At 46.6% G+C, this 23,326-nt stretch overlaps 1 protein-coding gene across 8 annotated transcripts in view; it reads right to left on the bottom strand.

The window, feature by feature from the left end:
- trpm3 (transient receptor potential cation channel, subfamily M, member 3) overlaps window positions 1-23,326 on the bottom strand; it is a gene marked incomplete at both ends in the record, with an annotated part of 249,023 nt that overhangs the window by 182,579 nt on the left and 43,118 nt on the right. For 5 of the 8 annotated variants that reach the window (XM_083643808.1, XM_083643809.1, XM_083643807.1 and 2 more), the window contains one exon: window positions 20,034-20,123. The exons of the other annotated variants lie outside the window; for them this stretch is intronic. In XM_083643808.1, the coding sequence (XP_083499934.1) occupies window positions 20,034-20,123 (90 nt within the window). Of the gene's footprint in view, window positions 1-20,033; window positions 20,124-23,326 lie in introns of those variants that run through there. 8 annotated transcript variants of the gene reach the window in all.

Genomic DNA, 23,326 nt, shown 5'->3' with positions numbered 1-23,326 from the left:
TTTCCATGCCTCGTGTGGTTAAGAGGTGTTGCGTCGTCTCCCGTCTCAGTAAAGGCTTGTGGTTAAGGTGCCGTATTTTTGTCCCCATGAAGACATAAAGAACAGAGGTTAACCCGAGGTTGCACTCTCGCACTCTCAAAAAACACACCTGCACAACAGAGTTTTGCAGACGGGCCTTTACAAGAAGCATGTATGGTTTAACCACAGGGTTTTTTCACCAGTTTAGTTACGCCTGTGACGCATGATATGCATTTTGAGAGCTGACGCCTGTGACGAATGGGATGCTGAATGTGTGTGCTGAGTGTGTGTGTGTAGGTGTGTGCACGGGATGTTCTCTGAGTGTGTGCGTGTATGTGTGTGCGCAGGACGTTCTGTATGTATGTGCACGTACACAGTTTGAGCCACCTGTTTGCACACCCCCCAGGAAGATAAGCACCCAATGAGGATAGAGAAATTGGCAATCTGCATACCCACACATGGAAACTCCCCTATTAAGATCCAGCCTCTAATTTGATTGTATATAAACCACTGCTTGATGAAATAAACATTGCTTCTTCATTGGAGGAGACCTGAATTCAGTCCAGACTTGTTGTCGTTTGTTCTCTTTTCACTTTCACTTTCCACCAGAATTAACGAACACGGGAAATTGAGTCATCTTTGATTGCAATCCTTTTTACATCTAATTGATTGGTCAACTTTGCTAATTTCTAATAGTTGGTGACCCCGGACGTTTTCTGTGTAGGAGGGACTTCTGTCCAGCCGCTGGACATCAGATCTTAAAAAGGTGGCCACCTCGCATAAGGTAAGCGGAGCCTATTATTGAATTCTGCACTTTTGGATATGTAAATCAAGAGATCTGATGTTCAGAGGTTGAGATTGAAGGTAGGAATGTGAATTGCCGACATTAAATCTGGAAAATAAATTACATATAGGACAGAGGCGTAATATTCCAGGGATAGTGCGGGGGTTTGACCAAGCTACGGGCTTGAAAGACAATCAAACACTAGGAATAGTTCCAGGGTAGCGCGGGGGTTTGAAAGACAATCAAACGCTAGGTAGAGTTTCATGTTTCATGTTGAGTTTCAGTTTCATGAGAAAGTGTGAGGGGTTGACCTGAGGGTTTGGAAGAAACTCAAGCACTAGAGACGTTTTTCTGATAATCTGCAAAACTGTATTTGTCTAACCAATTACTGTGGAGGAATTTCAGAAGTCTGTTGATAGTGCTCTAAGTTAGCACTGACTCTGGAACTGTGTTGTAATTGAAAGTGGAATTTAAACAGAACCTGTTAGCACTCGCTAACACGTGACTACCGGTGAGCACGGTCACAGTGCTGGGTGAACCCCATGCAATGAGCCGGGGAGAGCTGGTCTGAAGCAGTGTGCGAAACAGTACACTCCCTAGAAGCTTGCTCATTGGGCACTCGGTTCTGGGCATTACGACCCAAATCCATTTTCATTACGGGTGTGTGGTAAGCGTTATGTGCTATTACTCTACAACTCTGCCAGGAGAGATGAATAGCTGGGTTTAGTAATTGTTTCTTTAAGAGGATAAGATTTGAAGTTATTTTTCCTAAAGCGCGAGAATTTTGGATAATAGGAAAATACATTTAAACATCAAAACATAAAATTTTTATTTTTATTAAAATTTAGAAATCATCCAAATTTATTTTTATTAAGTATTCTAAATACCCAATAACATGTACACATATTGTTCCAAAATCTAGGAATTATTTGGACATCCCTAAGGGGTGAATAATTGAAGTCAAAATCACTAATAAGATAGTGAAAGTGAAATTTTGCACACTGCTACCTGGATACCTTAAGTTAGGAGTCTAGCCGATATAACAGATTCTGACCAGCGCATACCTGTGGCTTATACCCTCCGGTGGGAACCCCTGACGGGGGCTGGCATCTTGTGACACGGCCCAAGACTCCTCTCTTAGGGGGAAAGACCATTAGAGTACGGCGAAGATAAGCCGGTAAGCGTAGATATGCTCTACTGACCAACACAGCTAAGGCGTACATAAGCCGCTACTGACCAATACAGCTAAGGCGTATATAAGCCAATAAGACGTCGATCCGCAGAGATAGTGCAGAAGTAGAAGGATCAGTGGCGTCTACACTAATAAAAATAGAAATTTTATTAAAAGGTAGCATTCATCCAAAGTTATTTTTAAAAAATTATTTCACATACCTCATAACAGAAGATATATTGTGCCAAAATCTAGGGGGAAATAGAATAGTACAAAGAGTAGAACGATTGAGTCAAAATAATTTGTTCGTCACAGTGGTGTCAGAAAGTAAAATTTATTTTATTTTCTTCTTATTTCCAATACCTCATAATATTTATACTAAACAGGATAGTAGAAAGGGTGGGACAACTGAGTCAAAATAGCTAATAAAAGAGTCAAAAGTCTCTTTCGCTCTCAGCCAAAAGTGAAATTTGGCTGGAGTGTATGTAGGTTACCACCTAGAGGCACCCTGCAAAGACAGCTTGAATTTAGGAACAAGTCATCAAGGTACTATAAACAGTGCATAATAGTCCTGGTGTTAACAATAGGTTTCTATTGCTTGTGTATCTGGACTAAAGCAAGATGAACGAGGAGAAAGCGGAGGAATGGAGGAAGGATCTTGTGGGTATCCTCTGGTATTATGCTAGCGTGACGGGAGCCAGTTCAAAAGAGAAGGGGAAGGCGTCAGAAGGCGCTAGAAAATGGGTCAACAGTCAAGTTGAAGCAGGGGCCATTAGGGAGGAACACCCTCTAAAAGAGGAACTGGCTAGATTTAGGATCAAGACCGCAGGTAGATTGAAGCAGTCCAACCTAGAGAAAGACAAAGCCAACATGTTCACGAAGGGGGCCATTAAGGCGGTGGCTAAGGTGCTGGAGGCAGATTTACAGATGGCGACAGGCCTGATAGCGGCCATTGGACTGCAGGAGACGGAGGAGGAGAGAAAGAAGTGCACCAGCGGGGTGGAACGGCAGTGTGTGGTAACCGCTCCATTATGGGGACCTGAGCCACCGTTCATGCCAGCAGCGCCTTCCGCTCCTCCTCCTCCGTATCATGCAAACACATGGAGCCGGGATAGAAAAGAATTAGAAGCGCTCAGAGCTGTCACCCGCAGGAGACAGGGACAGCCCAGAACTGTCGGTCATAAGGTGGGGGTGAAACAGGGCAACGGGGGCAACACACCGTTAGGGCTGTATCCTAGCTTACAGTTCAAGGGCAGGGTGGAGTACCACTTAAGTGACACTGACGATGACGAACCCAACCAGACACCGAAGCCCAAACCTGATGGGGCTCCTCCCACACACTCACCCCTTGACTATGACTCATCGAACTCTGACAGAACTAACAGACTGAGTCTGCCAGGGAAACTTGACAGTGAAATAACACCAGGACCGATGACATCGACCCCAGCCCCCAACCCCGACCCAGCTCCTTTACCTTGCACGAGCAGAAGCGCAACTTTAGCTGGCTTTACCCTGAGTACTCTCAACGACAACCTGATGTGTTTTACGCCCCCCATAACCGGACTCATTCCTGGGCCAAATCCGGTGGTAGGGCCAGATATGAAAAAACTGGGGGAGAGTTTGAAAGCCTTGGTAAAAGAGGAAGAAGAGAGGGAAGACAGAGCACGCTTAGCAGGGAGGAGCATGGGGGGGGGGAACTACAGGGACGACCGCAGAAGGTACAGTTCACTATCCCCCAAGGGAGGGAGAAGGGATGTATCTCCTGCGCCCGCCCGAAAAAGACATAAGAAAGGTGACCAAGGAACGACAAAAAAGACATTTTTGGCGTCCGCGACAGGAAGTGACAGAGAAGAGACTGAGAGATTGAGGGACCAGAGGTGGGCTAGGAGAATGCAGGAAGAGGCAGAAGAGAGATTTGAGCAGATGGGGGAATACAATGGACTCCTATCAGACGGAAAAGGAAAGGAAATACAGGTGGCCGCTTCAGGCCCAAGGTATAGGCGAGGTAAAAAAGCGAGAGTGGGACAGCAAGGGTCAGACTGGGGGTCAGACTCAGAAGAGTATGAGGAGGATGCTAGAGGTCAGCATGGGTGGAGGGAAGACAAGACCTTCAAGGGGGGTAGAGACCCCTACGGAGGAAAGACAGCAGATGATTGGGAGATAAGGAATGAAGGGAGAGGACAGCTGATGATGCCATTACTGTCACAACCAGGAGGGGACCCCATTTTCAAACCTTTCAGTGCCATAGACGAGGCAACCATTGCCGCAAAATTGGGACATCCTAGAGATGTGGGGGGGGATGTGTTTTTGCATGATCTCCAGGGAGAGACCATGGGGAAAACACTGGGATTTCAGGACGTGGTAAGCCTGATAACCAAAAAGACCTCCCAATGGGACGTGAATGACATGCTGGCGGAGGCATACAAGGGCGATCCTCCTCCAGGGTGTTATGCATGGTCTAGGACAGGGTGTGAGCAGTTCAGAGTGGCGTTTAGAAATAAATTCCCTGCCCAAAAACAGTCACTGGACGGCCTGGAGAATCCTTACAAGGAGACAATGTCTCCGGAGGAATGGTGGCATGAGGGGGAGAAAAAGTACATGGCAACTTGTGGTCAGAGGCCCGGGGGGGGTGGGAATCAGTTAATTGAGGACACCTGGAGATCAGGAATGTTCCGAGCACTGCCCAAACCGGTGCAGCAAAAACTGGAGGACACCCCAGGGGTGCAGAATGGTACTTTGGCAAATTTCAAGACACATGTGTTGCACGGGCTCAAACGTCACCAGATCAAAGCAAATGAACAGGGGGAGGAGACTAAGACGATGGAGAACAAGCTTCTCAGACTGCAACTGGAGAAAGCCCAAATGGATTTGAAATCCCAAAAGGCGGAGATAGAGGGAAAGAGGAAGGGGGCTAAGGAGGGGGCAGCAGAACCAGAAACATACCAAATGTATCAAGGATACCCAAACCAAGGTGGGAGGGGTAGGGGGAGGGGAGTGCCTGCGAATTTTAACTATCGGAGTGGAGGGGCTGGAGGGGGTGGGTCAATGGCCGAAACCAGGGATTGCTGGAATTGTGGACAGCCCGGTCATCTGTCAAGGGATTGCACTCAGCCGAGGAGATGCAACACTTGTGGGGAGATTGGACACACCTATGTCAACTGTCCCAAAGCACAGGGGGGACAGGATGCACCAGGGGGCCAATCATGCCCTAGGTGGAATCAAAACATGCAGTGGCAACAAAGCCAACAGCAGCCGCAAAGGGGTGGGGGGGGACACAGGGGAGGGCGTGGCGCAGGTGGAGGGAGGGGTGCAATGGCACCTAATCCTCAAGCAGCACCACCCGGTGAATACGGGGCATCACGCCCTCAACCTGGACCCCACCAGCCCCAATGGGGCCAGGATGGGCAGTACCTAGGCTAGGACGCCCCTACGGACAGAGGGCCGGCAGGGTCTCCAGAGCCTCTCGTGCATGTTGTTGTTAATGGCGTGGCGAGATGGTTCTTGTTAGACACAGGGGCGACGTACAGTACCAGTACAGCCGCACTGCCGATGCCCAACTCGAGAGATACCAAGATGGTGTCCGTAGTGGGAATGTCTGGTAAAACACAGCGTGCTCCCTTTTCTGCCGCCCTCCCGGTGACCATAGGACGTCAACACCTAGAGCACGAGTTTCTGTGCTTAAAAGATTGTCCTGTGAACTTGTTGGGAAGAGATCTACTAAGAAAGTTAAACGCAACCATCGTTTTGACACAAGAAGACATTGTGGTTTATTTCCCAGACGGATCTAAAATCACTACCAAAGACAAAAGACACTGTGGAATATTTCCTGTACTTGACACAGAGACTCCCCTAAATGCGGACATATACTGGGGATTGGTTGACACCACCATTGTACCAGATGAGAGTCTCAGGAGCAAGGGAATACAGTATCACTATCAGATATGGAAGAACTGGATACAGGGAGTAGGCTCTTACCTCCCTCCCCCAGACCCACTCCACTGCACTCTCTTTTATGATAGGAACAAAGATTTGACATACCAGCAGCACTTCTTAGAAACACTAGATGGCACAGTAAGCTATCTGTGGAGCGGATACATATATGTCGGGAAAGAGGGTGTCGCAGCCGAGACCACTCTGGGAATAGAAGCTAGAGAATGGTTCAAAATGCCTCTTTCAGTGCCTCACATCTCTCTGGCTCTATCGGCCAGCCACATGGCAAAGGAATTGGGTCCAATGGTCAAAAGATTACAGGCAGCCCCAGACTGGGCGAGAATGGAGGGATACCAGTCGGTATGCTACTCCAAATCGACCCAGGGGTATAGAATTCACGTATGCGCGGTGAACAAGTGTGTCTGGGAACATGCTGAATTGACCAGGCATCATGGCGGGGAATTGGATGATGGGGAGGGTACGGAAGAAATGCTAGCCCAAATTGACCCTACGATATGGTCCACATCGCCGACTGATGTGGGGCTGATGAACACACCCCCCGTGTACTTTGACCTCAAGCCAGACACCTACCCTATTAATAGGAGACAATACGAGTGCTCAGAGGAAAAGCTTAAGGCCCTAGCTCTCGTAGTAGAGGGATTGGAACAAGGGGGAGTGATATCCAAAACGACGGGGAAAGGGGTATGGAACACCCCAATAATGGGAGTACCGAAACCGGGGAATCCGGACAAGGTCAGGATGGTACATGACTTAAGACTGATCAATGACAGGGTAAAGACAGATGTCACCTCAGTGCCCAATCCCTATGTAGCGATGGGGGAACTGAAGGCAGGACACTGTATTTTCTCTGTAATAGACCTGTCTAACGCATTTTTCTGCATTCCATTGGCACAAGAGATGCAGGAGATATTTGCATTTACCTTACGGGGACAACGGTACTCCTACAACAGGTTACCGCAAGGCTTTGTGTTGTCTCCAGGCATTTTCAACGCAAGGTTGAGAGAAAAATTGCAAATGGTGGTGCTCCCTGGAAACACAGTAATGATTCAGTATGTAGATGACATACTCATTGCATCAGAAACAGTAAGGGAGTGCAACCAAGCAACACTGGTGGTGTTGCAGGAATTGGCAGCCCAAGGGATGAAAGTGTCGAGAGAAAAGATCCAATGCTCCAGGGCATGTGTGAACTTTCTAGGAAGAATGGTGTCTGCCTGGGGAATATCTATGTCACCCAGACATAGGACCGAGATCCTGAGCGCTTCAAAACCTGTTACGGTGTCTGACATGCTCGGGTTCTTGGGGTTATGTGGGTTCAGCAGGAACTGCATAGAAAATTTTACAGGAAAGACCCAGGCACTGCGGGAGATAGTGAGAGAAGCGGGGGCGAGAGACATGAAGGCGAGACTCACATGGGATGTGAAGTCAGAGCAGGTGTTCATAGAACTGAAGCAGGAACTAAGCAGCGCAGCTAGCCTAGCCTTACCAGACTATGAGCTACCATTTCACCTGGACGTGACTGAGAAATGCAAGACAGCATTTGCAATCCTGTATCAGATGACACAGGGGGAGAGAAAGGTGCTACTGTATGCCAGCACCCTTCTAGAGCCGGTGGTGCAGAAGGCCCCACCTTGTGAGCGGTATATTGCAGCAACAGCGATGTTGCTGGAGAAATGCGCTCACATCGTGTTACACCACCCTCTGAACGTACACACCTCGCATTCTGTAGCAGCTTTGCTTAATGCTAATCTGTTTTCATTTTCCAACAAGCGCACGTTGAAGCTACAGGCCAACCTGCTAGCTCCACATGTGACATTTACGCCGGCTGGTGTAAACATGGCGGAATCAATGATGGACGGGGAACCACATGACTGTGTACAGAAGACTCTAGAGGACAGACAAACCAGACTTGACATAGGAACAGAGAGACTCGAGGACGGGGTCATACTGTTCACAGACGGGTGTTGCTATAGAGACGATAGAGGAGAACTACAGTCCGGATGGTCTGTAGTCAGGGGGAGAGATATCGATCCTATAGAAAAGAAGGCAGAAATTGAGTTACACCAAGGTCACTTTCTAACAGAACCAGAATTCACAACAGCAGAAATGGGAAAAGTGGAAGGAAAACAATCAGCACAAAGAGCAGAAGTGGTAGCTTTTCTGAAAGCCCTGACTGTAGCAGGCAACGAAGCAGTGACCATATACACAGACTCTGCGTATGTAGTAAATTCAGTGCTCAGGGACCTAAAGGGGTGGGCAACCCGGGCATGGATAACTACATTAGGCAAGGAAGTACTACATCAAGATCTATGGGAACAAATTTATGACAAAATCACCAAACCAGAGAAAATAGCCATCATCAAATGCATTGGGCATAGCAAAAAGAATGACTTTGAAGCAAAAGGCAATGACGCAGCAGACGCTGCAGCCAAAACAGCCGCAGGGTACAAACAATTTGTCCACCTAATGGTGTTAGGAAAGAAAGATGACAAACCCTACATGACCGATGAGACAATTGCCCAGGAGCAGGAAGAGGCCCCAGAGGCAGAAAAAGAGGAATGGACAGAATTAGGAGGAGAAAAAGTCAGAACAACAGGAATTTGGAAAATAGACCGAAAATCGATCTTACCAAAGTCACTAGAAGACAAAATTTTGGCTGAAACTCACACCCTGTGTCATGTGAACTGTGACTCAATGTATGCTTCTCTATCAAAGAGATGGTATATAGTGGGTGGCAGGAAAACGGTGAAAGCATGGTGCGAGGGATGTCAAACATGCACACAATTCAACATCAAAGCAGGAATGCACCCAGACCCAGGTGAATATCCCAAACCAGGCAGGCCCGGGGAAGAAATGGTTATGGACTATACTGATATGCTAGAGCCAGTTGATGGGAAAAGGTACTTACTGGTGATGATAGACACCTTTTCAGGGTGGCCAGAAGCAGTGCCTACAAAACGAGAAGACGCAGCATCTGTCGTCAAAGCTCTAGTCAATGTGTGGTTCCCTAACCATGGATTTCCTATTCACATCAGATCGGACAATGGATCCCATTTCACTGCTAAACAGTTACAACTAGCAGAAGAATCAATGGGGTTGAAACATAAATATGGCAGTGTGTACCACCCACAGAGCCAGGGAGCTGTGGAGAGGTGTAACCAGACGATAAAACAAAAACTAGCCAAATGTTGCGCAGAGACAAAAATGACGTGGCTCAGAGCCTTACCAATAGTGTTGTGCAACATTAGAGCAACCATCAAAAAGGGGACAGGATTCTCTCCGTTTGAGCTAACTAGGGGGTACCCTTTCCCAGGACCCCTGACAGTGAAACCATGTGATAGCAGTAACCCTGTGACAGAGACTGAGTACTTTCGGACATTACAGTGTATGTTGTCCAGTTTACACCCACAGGCAGAACCAGGAGAACTCTGCAGTCACGTGTTCCTGAGAGACATCAAGGTCAAGTGGAACCAACCAAAGTGGATCGGACCATTCGAGATCACCGCACGCACCTCCAAGGCCTACAGAGTAAAAGGGAAAGGCAAGGTTTGGTGGCATAAAAGCAGGTGTTACCCAGCCAAACCAGGAGAGTTAGTACCATTCTTTCCACCAAAAGAAGAGAAAGATGACTTATAAAACATTCACATTTTTGATGATCACCTGCGTGATAGCACTATTAGTGGTGTTAGCATGCGAGTGGGGGATACACGGGCCCCCATGGAAGAAGAGGAAGACTCCTATAAAAAATGAGGAAAGCAACATAACGGAGCTGGCTAGACAAGGTAAACTCATCAGGCTAAATAACTCACTAACTGTGCAGAGAAGAGAGAGCACCCGAAACAGGGTACGAGGTAGAACAAGAACCAGAAGAAGTTCCATTTATGAAGCTAGTCTGTGTGCAAAAAACAGAGCATTCCAAGACGCAACCCAGGTGTGTGTCCCACGAAACAAATCCACGACAGTGATAATTCCATACCACATGCTGGGGGGCGGGGCAGAGAATTATGGGGCAGGGTATGAGTGGTATTTAACCCTGTACGGATCACTGAAAAAGCCAGAGTGGGGATCACTGGTGGCTGAGACCAGGGGCGGATGGAGTGGTTATACCACTCACAAAACGGCCAAATTAGCTAGAGGAATCATCAAGCTCAGCAAGGGCCATCTTGGATTGGTGATAACCATAGACCAAACGAAGGGATGCATATATGCGGTGGTGGGGGGAATTGGGTATAAATCTATAGGAAATCAGGAGTGCTTAGACAACAAGAATGCGGAGGCACAGTCATGTCTGTCCCTATGGGCAATGGCATGGGCGTCAGGAAACGACCCAAAATATAAAATAGTATTATGCGATCAAAAACCAACCTTAACCGCGGTCCAGTCACCATGGAATAAAGGTAAAGTGGAAATAATATCAAAGGAAACGTTGACGGTCAATGATCTATTCAAAGTGTACACCGGGATGGATGTGGTGGGGAACAATTGGATGACTATGACTCAAACCGCGGCCAGACAAACCGGGAAAGATTGCATTGTTTGTATGGGGCCTAGGCCAATATTGAACATAGTACCTCTACAGGGGGTGAACTCGAGTTGCATCTTGGACCTCTTCAACAACACCAATTTGACCCCGTCATGCAAACACCTAGATTCTCTCATCCCAGTCACCAAGGTAGACCCACGCCCGCCTTATTTTAACAGTAAAGTGGTGCCAGGGAATCACACCTATAGTTGTTTCAGACGCAACTCTGGACCCTACCGAAAGGGGGTGTCAGGACCAGAGGGGGAAATTGATGCTTCCTGGTGCAGAACCAACACAAACACCAGCTTGGACCTGGTAATAGGGAGAGCGGATGTGTGGTGGTTCTGCGGGCAGGAAAAGTTGTACCCAATACTAGGAAAGAACTGGACGGGTAATTGTGCCCCGATCACCCTCCTCCTCCCGGTCACGGTAATACCAGTTGACAAAGTGACTGAGCCAATGATAAATGATCTGTTTCACCGAAGCAAAAGGGCCACACGGAGGGAAGACGACCCGACCCAAATTCTCTGGAGACCTGACGACGACCCAACTTACATAGATGCGATAGGCGTACCCCGTGGGGTACCAGATGAGTTCAAATTAGTAGACCAAGTAGCAGCAGGATTTGAGAATCTCCTCATATGGCATATTACCGTAAACAAGAACGTAGATCGAATCAATTATGTCCACTACAATGTCCAGAAGTTGGGAAATCAGACCGAAGAAGCCTTTAGGGCAGTCCACCAGCAGCTCAAAGCAACCTCAATGATGGCCTTTCAAAATAGGATCGCATTAGACATGCTATTAGCTGACAAAGGTGGTGTATGTAGCATGTTCGGACAACAATGCTGCACCTTTATCCCCAACAATACCGCCCCTGACGGATCACTGACCAGAGCAATTGAAGGACTATCCGCACTGAACAGACGCATGAAAGCCCAATCTGGAATAGATAACCCAATAGGAGCGTACTTTGAGAAATGGTTTGGCAAGTACAAAGCGATGGCAATAGCAGTTGTTACAGCACTGATCACTGTTATGGGGCTGTTAATCTTGTGTGGATGCTGCGTTCTTCCGTGTGCCAGGGCTCTGTGCATACGCCTGATCACTGGGATCATTGACAGGAACGTGGGACCAATCGTTGAGAGGCAGATGCTGTTGCTAAATCATGAAAGAAATGGAGTCAGACTGGAATGGGAAGAAGAAGGAGATGAACCGGTGTGAGGTAAAGACAGAATAGTGCAGAGAGGGACAGAAACGCCGTGAAGGTGGATCTGGCGGAAGTGGGGGTAACCTTGTGACATGGGGTTACAAGCTTCCTAGATTTGTGCTCCTCACAAAAGATGTAAAAACAGGTGTACCGGCTGGGACCTGAGGTTATGAAAATAATATAGGCAGTTGAGTGAGGCCAGCTGGCCTTAGAGCGTGGAAAATATATTGTTTCTTTATCATTTTATACTTTTATACTCTTAAAACAAAGGCTTGCTAAAACAAAATTAAGGGGACTCTTGTAGGACTCTTGAAAAAGTCAATCTATGCAATATTGAATTTTATAGTTTATAATAGACTTTTGTTGTTTTTAGGAACATTGAATGTACCACAGACCCACAGGATACATCAACAAGGTTTCTCCTGAAAATAAAAACAGGTCTCCGGGAGTTTTTACCGAGTTGATGTGCTCTTGGGCGAAGTGAACAGTATGATGTGGTTGTATGTTTCTATTTTCTTATACTTTTATGTTATTAACATTGTGTATGTTTTTATATTTTTAATATTTTTATTAAAATATTTGTTTCACTCAGAATTTAAATGAAGACACAACTATTACAGAGCAGTAGGAATAGAAGGATCTCTGAAAGGTCATAACGATGGCCTGGATGGTGGAAGAAATCTCATAGATTCACTGAGGCAGTGTTTACATAGTCCTTGGAAATATGGAGCTTGAAGACAAGAGGTCATGAATCCTGGAACAGATTTATTTGAGTTGTGTATTTTTATACTATGATTATTGGATTTTATTTTATCTTTATTTTTATAATATCTTTTTAATATGTTTAAAATGCTGCTATAAAATTGAAGGGTTAGGACAAAATATTGATTTAGATTGGATAAATTCAACTATTTAGTTACATAAGTAAATCATGTAAACAGGGGGTCTGTTGGAATTGATCCAAGTTTCCTTAAGGTCAAAGTTCCTCCTCGTACAAGCAGGAGGGGAAAATGGTTTGCAGACAGGTCCCCTGGCCCCAGTTGACATCTCTGCTGAAGTCACACACAAAAGTGTTGACAGTTCAGTTACCTAAAAGTAAGATGGACGTTTATTTCCATGCCTCGTGTGGTTAAGAGGTGTTGCGTCGTCTCCCGTCTCAGTAAAGGCTTGTGGTTAAGGTGCCGTATTTTTGTCCCCATGAAGACATAAAGAACAGAGGTTAACCCGAGGTTGCACTCTCGCACTCTCAAAAAACACACCTGCACAACAGAGTTTTGCAGACGGGCCTTTACAAGAAGCATGTATGGTTTAACCACAGGGTTTTTTCACCAGTTTAGTTACGCCTGTGACGCATGATATGCATTTTGAGAGCTGACGCCTGTGACGAATGGGATGCTGAATGTGTGTGCTGAGTGTGTGTGTGTAGGTGTGTGCACGGGATGTTCTCTGAGTGTGTGCGTGTATGTGTGTGCGCAGGACGTTCTGTATGTATGTGCACGTACACAGTTTGAGCCACCTGTTTGCACACCCCCCAGGAAGATAAGCACCCAATGAGGATAGAGAAATTGGCAATCTGCATACCCACACATGGAAACTCCCCTATTAAGATCCAGCCTCTAATTTGATTGTATATAAACCACTGCTTGATGAAATAAACATTGCTTCTTCATTGGAGGAGACCTGAATTCAGTCCAGACTTGTTGTCGTTTGTTCTCTTTTCACTTTCACTTTCCACCAGAATTAACGAACACGGGAAATTGAGTCATCTTTGATTGCAATCCTTTTTACATCTAATTGATTGGTCAACTTTGCTAATTTCTAATATTTTCTAGGGGAAACACTGGTATATATATATATATGTGTGTGTGTGTGTGTGTGTGTGTGTGGAAAACAATAAAACACAAAAAATGGTAGGCAGATGTGCTTGGTTGGGGTGGCTTTTGGTGTTTTGCGGTAAAAGTGGCTCTCCTATTGACTTTGTCCTGCCAGTGCGGCTCTCATCGAAGAAATAGTGAGGATCACTGCCCTAGTGCATACAGACTGTATTATCTGCTGCACCTCAACTGTGCCTATAGTACTGCATCATAAATGTACACATTCATAGGAAAGCATGCATACGCACACACACACGCATGCACGCACACACACGCACACACACACACACACAATCTGTCACACATTTTCTCCCCCATGGTAGAGCGAAAGCATCTCTGACAGCCCTATAAATTGTGGTCACACTTTTGTGTGGAGACGTTTTCCCACACACGAGGATGCAGCAGCAGGCAGGTAATAAGTTAGAGGGAGCTGGGAGGAAAATGCTTGCTGTGCAGAAATGTCCAATGATAATGACAGGCCTATTAGTTTAATTTAACCCTGACATCCTGATGTCTGTCTAGGTAGTATGAATGACACTGTCAGCCCCATCAGAGACGATATTGCTCTGGAGCCTCAGTGTAGCTCAGTGGGTAGAGCACGGTGCTAACATTGCCAAGCAGAAGGTCAACTGCTACTCTTGGCAACCAATGCAAAAAAAGTATTTATGGGACTGTAAGGTAAATTATTTGAATTATTTGTATTTGGCCGTATGTCATGACAATATGTAATTACAAGGACATTGACTTGGTGTGGTTGGTCCACACACATTACATACAGTAAGTTACATAACCCAACGTGATAAGAAGAAATGTACCAGATATTTATATAAAAGGGAGTCAGTGGGTCTGTCTGTTTGTTTCTCTGCTATTTTTGGCTGACAATTTTTGGCCCACTTTGTGAGATTTGTGATGATTTTGGTCAGTAATGATGTCACTGATGATGCCACAATGTATATGACATGCGAAGTTGAGCAATTGTGCGCTGAGTGATGTCACTCGAGCACTCCATGATGTGATCAGTAACGGTCACTCGAGCAATTGTAATGTCATCAGTGAGTGATGTCATCAGTGATGCAAAGTTGAGCAATAGACCCTTTTCACGGGGGCCATTTTGTGTCGAAAAGGCAGAATAAACACAGGTGCAAGCAAAACACTAATGAGGCTTTCCAAATTACAATCATGGAAGTTTGAAACCGTTATTAGTGTTTTGCTTGCACCTGTGTTTACCCTGCCTTTTTGACACAAAATGGCCCCCGTGAGAAGGGTCTATTGTGTGCTGCACATGCCAATAGAGCAGGCGAGGCCACGCAGCACCCGAGCTGGGGGCGAGGCCACAGAGCGGCTGAGCTGCAGGGCGGGCGGGGCCGCGCAACGGGCGAGCCTAGGAATCGAGCGTGCGAGATGCCTAGTACAAGATTTAAACAGAGTATTAACAGTAAGTATATTAAGTATTGCAAAGTACAACACACATTACATACATATGCACACATTAGTAGTAAAGACTAAACACACATACACAAGACTCACAAGACTTTAAAGTCACAGTGAAACCGCATTTTGAGAGCATGGTGATTCTATAGTGATGTACTGTAATTCCTATTGAAACAGGATACTGGGCGGGGTATAACGGGGGGGGGGGGTTCGAAAATGTGAACCAATGAGCTATCAGTTAGGGAGGAAAACACAGTTTTATTTGTTGGGAGGGGCAGATGGGTGGGATTTCTCAAAAATCTGTGATGGTTTTATTGGTTGGAATTTCTAATCACGCTTACTGGCACAGCATGAAGCAACCATTAAAGATACACTGTAAGCAGCAAGTAAAAGTCATGAGATTTTTTATATAAAATAAAAATACAAGAAAATATAAATGTTTTTGCATTTTTTGTTGAGTACTAGGTGTGTATTTTTGGGTGAAAAATTGGCTGAGAACATGAAAAAAGTCATTTTCCCTTTCATTTTGACTGAACAACACGTGCTTGCAGCTGCTGCACCATATGCATCGTCCTCACATGCACACACAAACACACACCTTCACCTCCCCCCACCCAACCTCCCACAACCATTCAACCAAGGATTACAATCAGACTCATTTAAGCAGGCTATACAAATGCAAATGTGTGACATGTGAGCCCAGGCACTGTGGTGGTGTGTCGGCCTGGTTCAACATCACAGCAACACTTTGCTGTGAGACACTTTGATAAAGCCAGATCAAAGGAGATTGAGGAACAGGCATTCAAGAGCTGCAACAATAGGCCCTCTTATAGAGCGCCTATACTGTAACTCGTGTCAGAAAGCAGATTAATGAATAAAGATGAGGCTTGAGTCTACAACTCTCTGTAAACAAGCCATAAAAAGACACTTTGGATATCGACCACCAGAGGGAATTTATAATCTACTACAGAGGCTATCAAACACACACACGCAGGCACGTGCACACACACACGCACAGAGATGCAGGGGAAAATGGGTGCGCACGCACACGCACACACAGATGGATATATTCTAATTTAACCATGCACACATTATCAATATTATCAATAATATCAATTATCAATATCAATATACCTCTGCTTGGATGATGAGGTGTTACGGTGCTTATTGAACCTTAAATCTAACAAACTCCACAAATAAGTCCAACACAGGAGCATGGGACTTGAGACAGAACTGAATAGTTGAATAGAGATATCCATTTAAACATCACACTGAAAGAATGTACTGGGATTTGACATTGCAAAACAAAAGTTCATAATGTTCCTTTCCACTTGTCCATGCAGCTACTGTAGCTCTGCCTCATCCTGTCTGTTCCAGAGAAGCTCCTTCTTCAGCTAGCTCTCCCTCATCCTGTCTTTTCCAGAGAAGCTCCTTCTTCAGCTAGCTCTCCCTCATCCTGTCTGTTCCAGATAAGCTCCTTCTTCAGCTAGCTCTCCCTCATCCTGTCTGTTCCAGAAAGCTCCTTCTTCAGCTAGTTCTCCCTCATCCTGTCTGTTCCAGAGAAGCTCCTTCAGCTAGCTCTCCCTCATCCTGTCTGTTCCAGAGAAGCTCCTTCTTCAGCTAGCTCTCCCTCATCCTGTCTTTTCCAGATAAGCTCCTTCTTCAGCTAGCTCTCCCTCATCCTGTCTGTTCCAGAGAAGCTCCTTCTTCAGCTAGCTCTCCCTCATCCTGTCTGTTCCAGAGAAGCTCCTTCAGCTAGCTCTCCCTCATCCTGTCTTTTCCAGAGAAGCTCCTTCTTCAGCTAGCTCTCCCTCATCCTGTCTGTTCCAGATAACCTCCTTCTTCAGCTAGCTCTCCCTCATCCTGTCTGTTCCAGAGAAGCTCCTTCAGCTAGCTCTCCCTCATCCTGTCTTTTCCAGAGAAGCTCCTTCTTCAGCTAGCTCTCCCTCATCCTGTCTGTTCCAGATAACCTCCTTCTTCAGCTAGCTCTCCCTCATCCTGTCTGTTCCAGAGAAGCTCCTTCAGCTAGCTCTCCCTCATCCTGTCTGTTCCAGAGAAGCTCCTTCTTCAGCTAGCTCTCCCTCATCCTGTCTGTTCCAGAGAAGCTCCTTCTTCAGCTAGCTCTCCCTCATCCTGTCTGTTCCAGATAACCTCCTTCTTCAGCTAGCTCTCCCTCATCCTGTCTGTTCCAGAGAAGCTCCTTCTTCAGCTAGCTCTCCCTCATCCTGTCTTTTCCAGAGAAGCTCCTTCTTCAGCTAGCTCTCCCTCATCCTGTCTGTTCCAGAGAAGCTCCTTCTTCAGCTAGCTCTCCCTCATCCTGTCTGTTCCAGATAACCTCCTTCTTCAGCTAGCTCTCCCTCATCCTGTCTGTTCCAGATAACCTCCTTCTTCAGCTAGCTCTCCCTCATCCTGTCTGTTCCAGAGAAGCTACTTCTTCAGCTAGCTCTCCCTCATCCTGTCTGTTCCAGATAACCTCCTTCTTCAGCTAGCTCTCCCTCATCCTGTCTGTTCCAGATAACCTCCTTCTTCAGCTAGCTCTCCCTCATCCTGTCTGTTCCAGATAACCTCCTTCTTCAGCTAGCTCTCCCTCATCCTGTCTGTTCCAGATAACCTCCTTCTTCAGCTAGCTCTCCCTCATCCTGTCTGTTCCAGAGAAGCTCCTTCTTCAGCTAGCTCTCCCTCATCCTGTCTTTTCCAGAGAAGCTCCTTCTTCAGCTAGCTCTCCCTCATCCTGTCTGTTCCAGATAACCTCCTTCTTCAGCTAGCTCTCCCTCATCCTGTCTGTTCCAGATAACCTCCTTCTTCAGCTAGCTCTCCCTCATCCTGTCTTTTCCAGATAACCTCCTTCTTCAGCTAGCTCTCCCTCATCCTGTCTGTTCCAGATAACCTCCTTCTTCAGCTAGCTCTCCCTCATCCTGTCTGTTCCAGATAACCTCCTTCTTCAGCTAGCTCTCCCTCATCCTGTCTGTTCCAGATAAGCTCCTTCTTCAGCTAGCTCTCCCTCATCCTGTCTGTTCCAGAGAAGCTCCTTCAGCTAGCTCTCCCTCATCCTGTCTTTTCCAGAGAAGCTCCTTCTTCAGCTAGCTCTCCCTCATCCTGTCTTTTCCAGAGAAGCTCCTTCTTCAGCTAGCTCTCCCTCATCCTGTCTGTTCCAGAGAAGCTCCTTCTTCAGCTAGCTCTCCCTCATCCTGTCTTTTCCAGAGAAGCTCCTTCTTCAGCTAGCTCTCCCTCATCCTGTCTGTTCCAGAGAAGCTCCTTCTTCAGCTAGCTCTCCCTCATCCTGTCTGTTCCAGATAAGCTCCTTCTTCAGCTAGCTCTCCCTCATCCTGTCTGTTCCAGATAACCTCCTTCTTCAGCTAGCTCTCCCTCATCCTGTCTGTTCCAGAGAAGCTCCTTCTTCAGCTAGCTCTCCCTCATCCTGTCTGTTCCAGAGAAGCTCCTTCAGCTAGCTCTCCCTCATCCTGTCTGTTACAGAGAAGCTCCTTCTTCAGCTAGCTCTCCCTCATCCTGTCTTTTCCAGAGAAGCTCCTTCTTCAGCTAGCTCTCCCTCATCCTGTCTGTTCCAGAGAAGCTCCTTCAGCTAGCTCTCCCTCATCCTGTCTTTTCCAGAGAAGCTCCTTCTTCAGCTAGCTCTCCCTCATCCTGTCTGTTCCAGATAACCTCCTTCTTCGTTCCTGTCCATCATCTCCTCTTCCATCACTGCTAATTATTTCCCCTCATCTATTCCTCATCCTCTTTTATTCACTATCTGCCCTTTGACCCCCCCCCCCCCTCATCTGTCTCTCTCTCTACAGATGTTGCCTGTTTCCAGGGGCACTATTGCCACCACAGCAGTAAGTGTCAATGTTTTTCTTTGGCTACTAGTTCAGTCAGTTTTGGTCGTCAAATATCATTGTGTGGATTCTCAGCTTTTATTTCACATCTTGTTGGACTTTTCCTGGGGCAAACAAAATCCAACCGTTACCACGACAGTACTTTAGCGGCTCTAGTGCCCCTGGAGGCAGGTAACATCTATTCACCCTTTCCCCTTCGTCCTTTGTGCCATCCTCCCATTATCCCCAACACTGGACTGCTGTGATCCGTCCTCACAGCCCAGCTCTCGTCCGTCTCTCAGCTCATCCTCTCCATCTGTCTTTCTCACTCCTTTCTCTTTGCTTTCCTTCACTCCACTTCTCTCCCTCACCCCTCTTCTTTCCCCCTCTCTGACTCTCTCCATGTCAGTCTTGCAATTGCATAATTCTCCCTCTTTCCCTCTATCTCAGGGGTTTTCAAAGTCTGAGACTGTGGGCCTCCCCCAAGACAAAGCCTGGAAAAAGGAGCCTCCCACCCTCGCTCAATTCCTGGATGCCTATGGGATGATGATTATGTTGTTTGATCTCATAGATACTCAGCAATTGAGCCAAGATAGCCCGATGATATTGCTGCTTGACATACTTAGTTCAGACTACACCAAATACATAGAAAACTCTCTTTCTAATGGCATTTCTTAGTTTCTGACTCTGGGACGGTGGGAAAAACTGACAAATCTCTTTAACCAAATCACACACATTTAGGCTATTCTATGTGATTATAACATTCTTTTTTTCCACTTCCATTCACTGAGCCTCCCCTGAAACTGCTTGGAGACCCCCTGGGGAGGCTTGCCTCCCACTTTAAAAACCTCTACTCTATCTCCATGGCATTTTCATCCTTGCCTCTCTGCGCTTCTCCACACCTCCAAATCTCCATGCTCCCCTCTCACTGATGTCCCCCCATCCCTCTCTTCATTCACTACTCTCTCCTCTTCTCTTCTATCCCTTCTCTCTCTCCCATTCTCCATCCTTCCTGCTCCTGCCCTGCATCCCTTGCACTGGTTTCTTCACTGAGCACTCTTAAAGGAGGGCAGAGAAGTGGCACTGCACCTTTTCCAGCCATCTTCTTGCATTTCTTCTTGTCGCTCCCCTCTCCTCCCCTAACCTACCTTGGGAAAGTAGGCAGAGAGCAGAAGGGCTGTCTGACACAGTTTACCGTGCATCTCCCCAGGTATCTATTTTTCAATTCATTCCCACTCCCCCTTCCCTGGATGTGTTCTGTACCTTCAGCAGGCGTACGGACGGCAGGAAGGCTGCGTGGCACAGTTTCCTGATGGTCCAGTTGAGCGGCCGCGGTGCGTCCAACTGGTTCATGGTGCCCGCTGCTTTCGGTGCCGCCACTGGTGCCCGGCGGCTTTTCCCGGCGCCAGGATCAAGGTTGCCCCTCCAGGGGGGCAAAACTGGGAGGGGGTCTCCAACTCCAACCGACGGAAAACACCTAGGTCCCAGGGCATGACCCTCGACGGACAACCAGCAACCACTGCCGCGACCGCCGCCGAAACAACAACCTCAAAACCTTCACTTCCCCAAGCAGGTGAAGCTCTCCCCTGCCTCTCCCCTCCTCTCCGGCCCGCGCAGATCCACAGGGTCCGAGTTAAGCCGAATCTGGAGCACCAGGAGCATCTGATTCCTCTTCCACCTGCAGCCCGAGTGTTCCCAGATCTGGCGCCAAAACCCTCCCCCCCCAGACCATACAGTATTTTCCCAAAGCAACGGAGCAGAGCAGAGCAAAGCACACAGGAGAAAAGAAGAGTGATGGAGACAGAGAAAGAATGAGAAAGGACAGAGAAAGAGTAGGAGGAGAGGTGGAGAAGAGAAGACAGTGCAGTGTGGTGCAGTATAGCGCAGAGGAGAGAGGAGAGGAAAGGAGAGCAGCGCAGAGCGCATAAACGGAGGAGCCTGACAGGCAGCAGCTTAGATTTGAGGCTGCACACTACTGTCTCCACAATGAGAGGGGGAGAGAGGAGAGGAAGAGAAAGAGAGAGAAACAGAGAGAATGAGCTCAACATGCAATGGGATCCACAAGCTAAAAGAGAAGAATGATGGAGATGGGAAGAGAGAAGAGGAGAGCTTGTGCGCAAGGGAAAAAACATGAGAGACGGAGGGAGATGGAGGGAGAGAGACAGAGAAAAGGAGAGAGAGACAGAGAGAGCAAGAAAGCAAGAGAGAGAGCGGGGGGACAGAGGAAAGCTGCACTCTATGGTGGTTGAGAAGGAGACGGGTGATGCTGCAGAGTACAAACCTCTGTCTTTAACAGTGAATTCAGCTGGAGCTTGAATATGAAAACACATGGAACAACTTGGTAGTGTGACAAAGAAATTAGGGATGCACATTGCACAATATATAATTGCGAGGATAAATTATCAGCCGATAATGAGAAATATATATTTATCGGCTATTATCGGTATTACATCCATACAAAACAGCTTGATTACAAGGAAAGCTCCGTTGCATACTTTAAAGTGTAACTTACCCCCAAAACACTTTTTTTCAGCTTTTAACCAATATATATGACTTTGGGGGTGGTGTGTGAAGAATTCTGGTCGAAATTTCCACATTTGAGACCAAACTGTTGCCATTGTACCATTTGTATCATTTCCAGCCGCATAAGTGCCCTCTATGGGTTGAACACTGCTTTTTTTTGCCCTCAAATGAATGGGAGATTTGGTACAAACTGACGTCACGTTGTCCCCAAAGACTATGGGATTTCAAGATAGTTACTCCCCTACTCCCCCTGTACCCTTTCCTGGCTCCTCACAACTCCAAGCCTATTCCCATGATGTCACAAGCATTTTCCTACCAATATGGTGCTACAATACACACAGCTCATTGGCTGTTTGTCACTTGACCTGTTAATCACCTGTTAATTGATTACAATCGCCTGTTATTTTCCTACCAACTCCTATGTAACACAATACTATCAATAAACGCCACTATAATCATAAAAGGAAGAAAATGGCATTGTGTTGCTGTAAATCATTCCCAACCTTTTTCATACTAAGGAGCCCTAATTTAGTTCACATTGGGGCAATGGACCCCCATATGATGAGATTTGGTCTCTCAGAAGCAAATCTTTTTTTTTTTTTCTATGTAGCCTAGATATGATTTTGTCCAGAATTCCATATATATTAGGTTGAGAGACAACAGAGAATGCTGGAATCCTCTCAAGGACCACTGGTGGTCACCGGACCCCACATTGAGAACCACTCAACCACTTCGATTGTGCAGAGAGAAGAGAGAGAGGAGGACTCTTCTGTGCCCCTTTTTCACTCATGCACCTAGTCTAGCCAGATGTCAAACAGAAACGAAAAAAAGAGGGAAACTAAACTAAAGCAGCCTACAGCCTAAAATGTATTTTCCTGCTTCACTTTTGACGGGGAGGAGAAGGCATGGTGAAGTGACACTCACCTCCGACTTATAGGCTACTCAGCTCCTGCAGCCTCACTGACGCTGTGCCCCTGTCTGTGAAAAGCGGCTTGTCCAGTTGTATTTTCGCAAACAGATGCGGGATTCCCGCAATCCTGTACCCAATTTCAGACACTGATTGTGCAGAAAAAATTGTGCAGAAAAATCGCACACCAGCTATTTTTGTTTGTGTTTGTTTGTTGTTGTTTTGTGAGGGTTACAGAGCGCCCCATGCAGGAGGCTGTTTCGCCTGTACTGAGCAGCCGGGGTCTGGGAGGAGGGAGGGGGAGAATGTTCTTGTTCTGCGCCCCGCTGCAGCTCTACGCTCGAGAGGAAAATCAGAGGTGCACTACAACTTTTGACAAGAATCACGAAAAAGGGAGAAACGAAAATTAAAAAGGGACTTCATAGCGGTCTATATGGCAAGTTGGACAAGGGCATAACGTGGAGAAATCTCGCATTGTGATTACATGAGTGTGTTGAGACTGCGGGGGGGTTGTCCTATTGTGCTGTGCTGCGGTAACCAGGCTCGCGTCACTAGGCTCTTTTAACGATACTTACACACGCTACATACACACACATGGTCAATGGAGTCAATTTCTAGTTCGCCACTGAATGGCCAAATTTTTATCGCTTTCAACCATTTTGAGCAACGCTGTTTCCATACAGGCCACCAGCATTGGCTAGTTGTTGATATTTATAAAGATATTGTAGCTCTCAAATAACTTATTTTCGAGAAGGTGAGCAAACTGTCATGGCGTCGATTTCGGGAAAATAATTCCTGAGCTGAGCACAGCCAAAGAGTATTAGTGAGACAAGAGGAGACGTCATTTCTTGGTTTTTCCGGAAAAAAAATTCAAATCAAGCAGCATGCCGTTTTGTTACATATCTGGGGGGTAAGTCCCCCTTTAAGCATAAAATGACATAGAGGCCAGTCTACTATTATGCATTTTGTCATTGTGTTCTATCTGCAGACTAAGCAGCCATAGGCATTCAGCTCTAGAAATGCCTTTATTTTTGTATTGAGCGATGCACTTGTGACTTTACTTCTAATAACCTGTATGTAACACATCATTTAATGCTGCAAAATGCTCTAAAAGCCAAAGTGTTTG

The sequence above is a fragment of the Poromitra crassiceps genome (genome assembly GCF_964638095.1).
Source record: "Poromitra crassiceps genome assembly, chromosome: 10".
Classification (NCBI taxonomy): domain Eukaryota; kingdom Metazoa; phylum Chordata; class Actinopteri; order Beryciformes; family Melamphaidae; genus Poromitra; species Poromitra crassiceps.
This window is presented reverse-complemented; position numbering and strand designations above follow the sequence as displayed.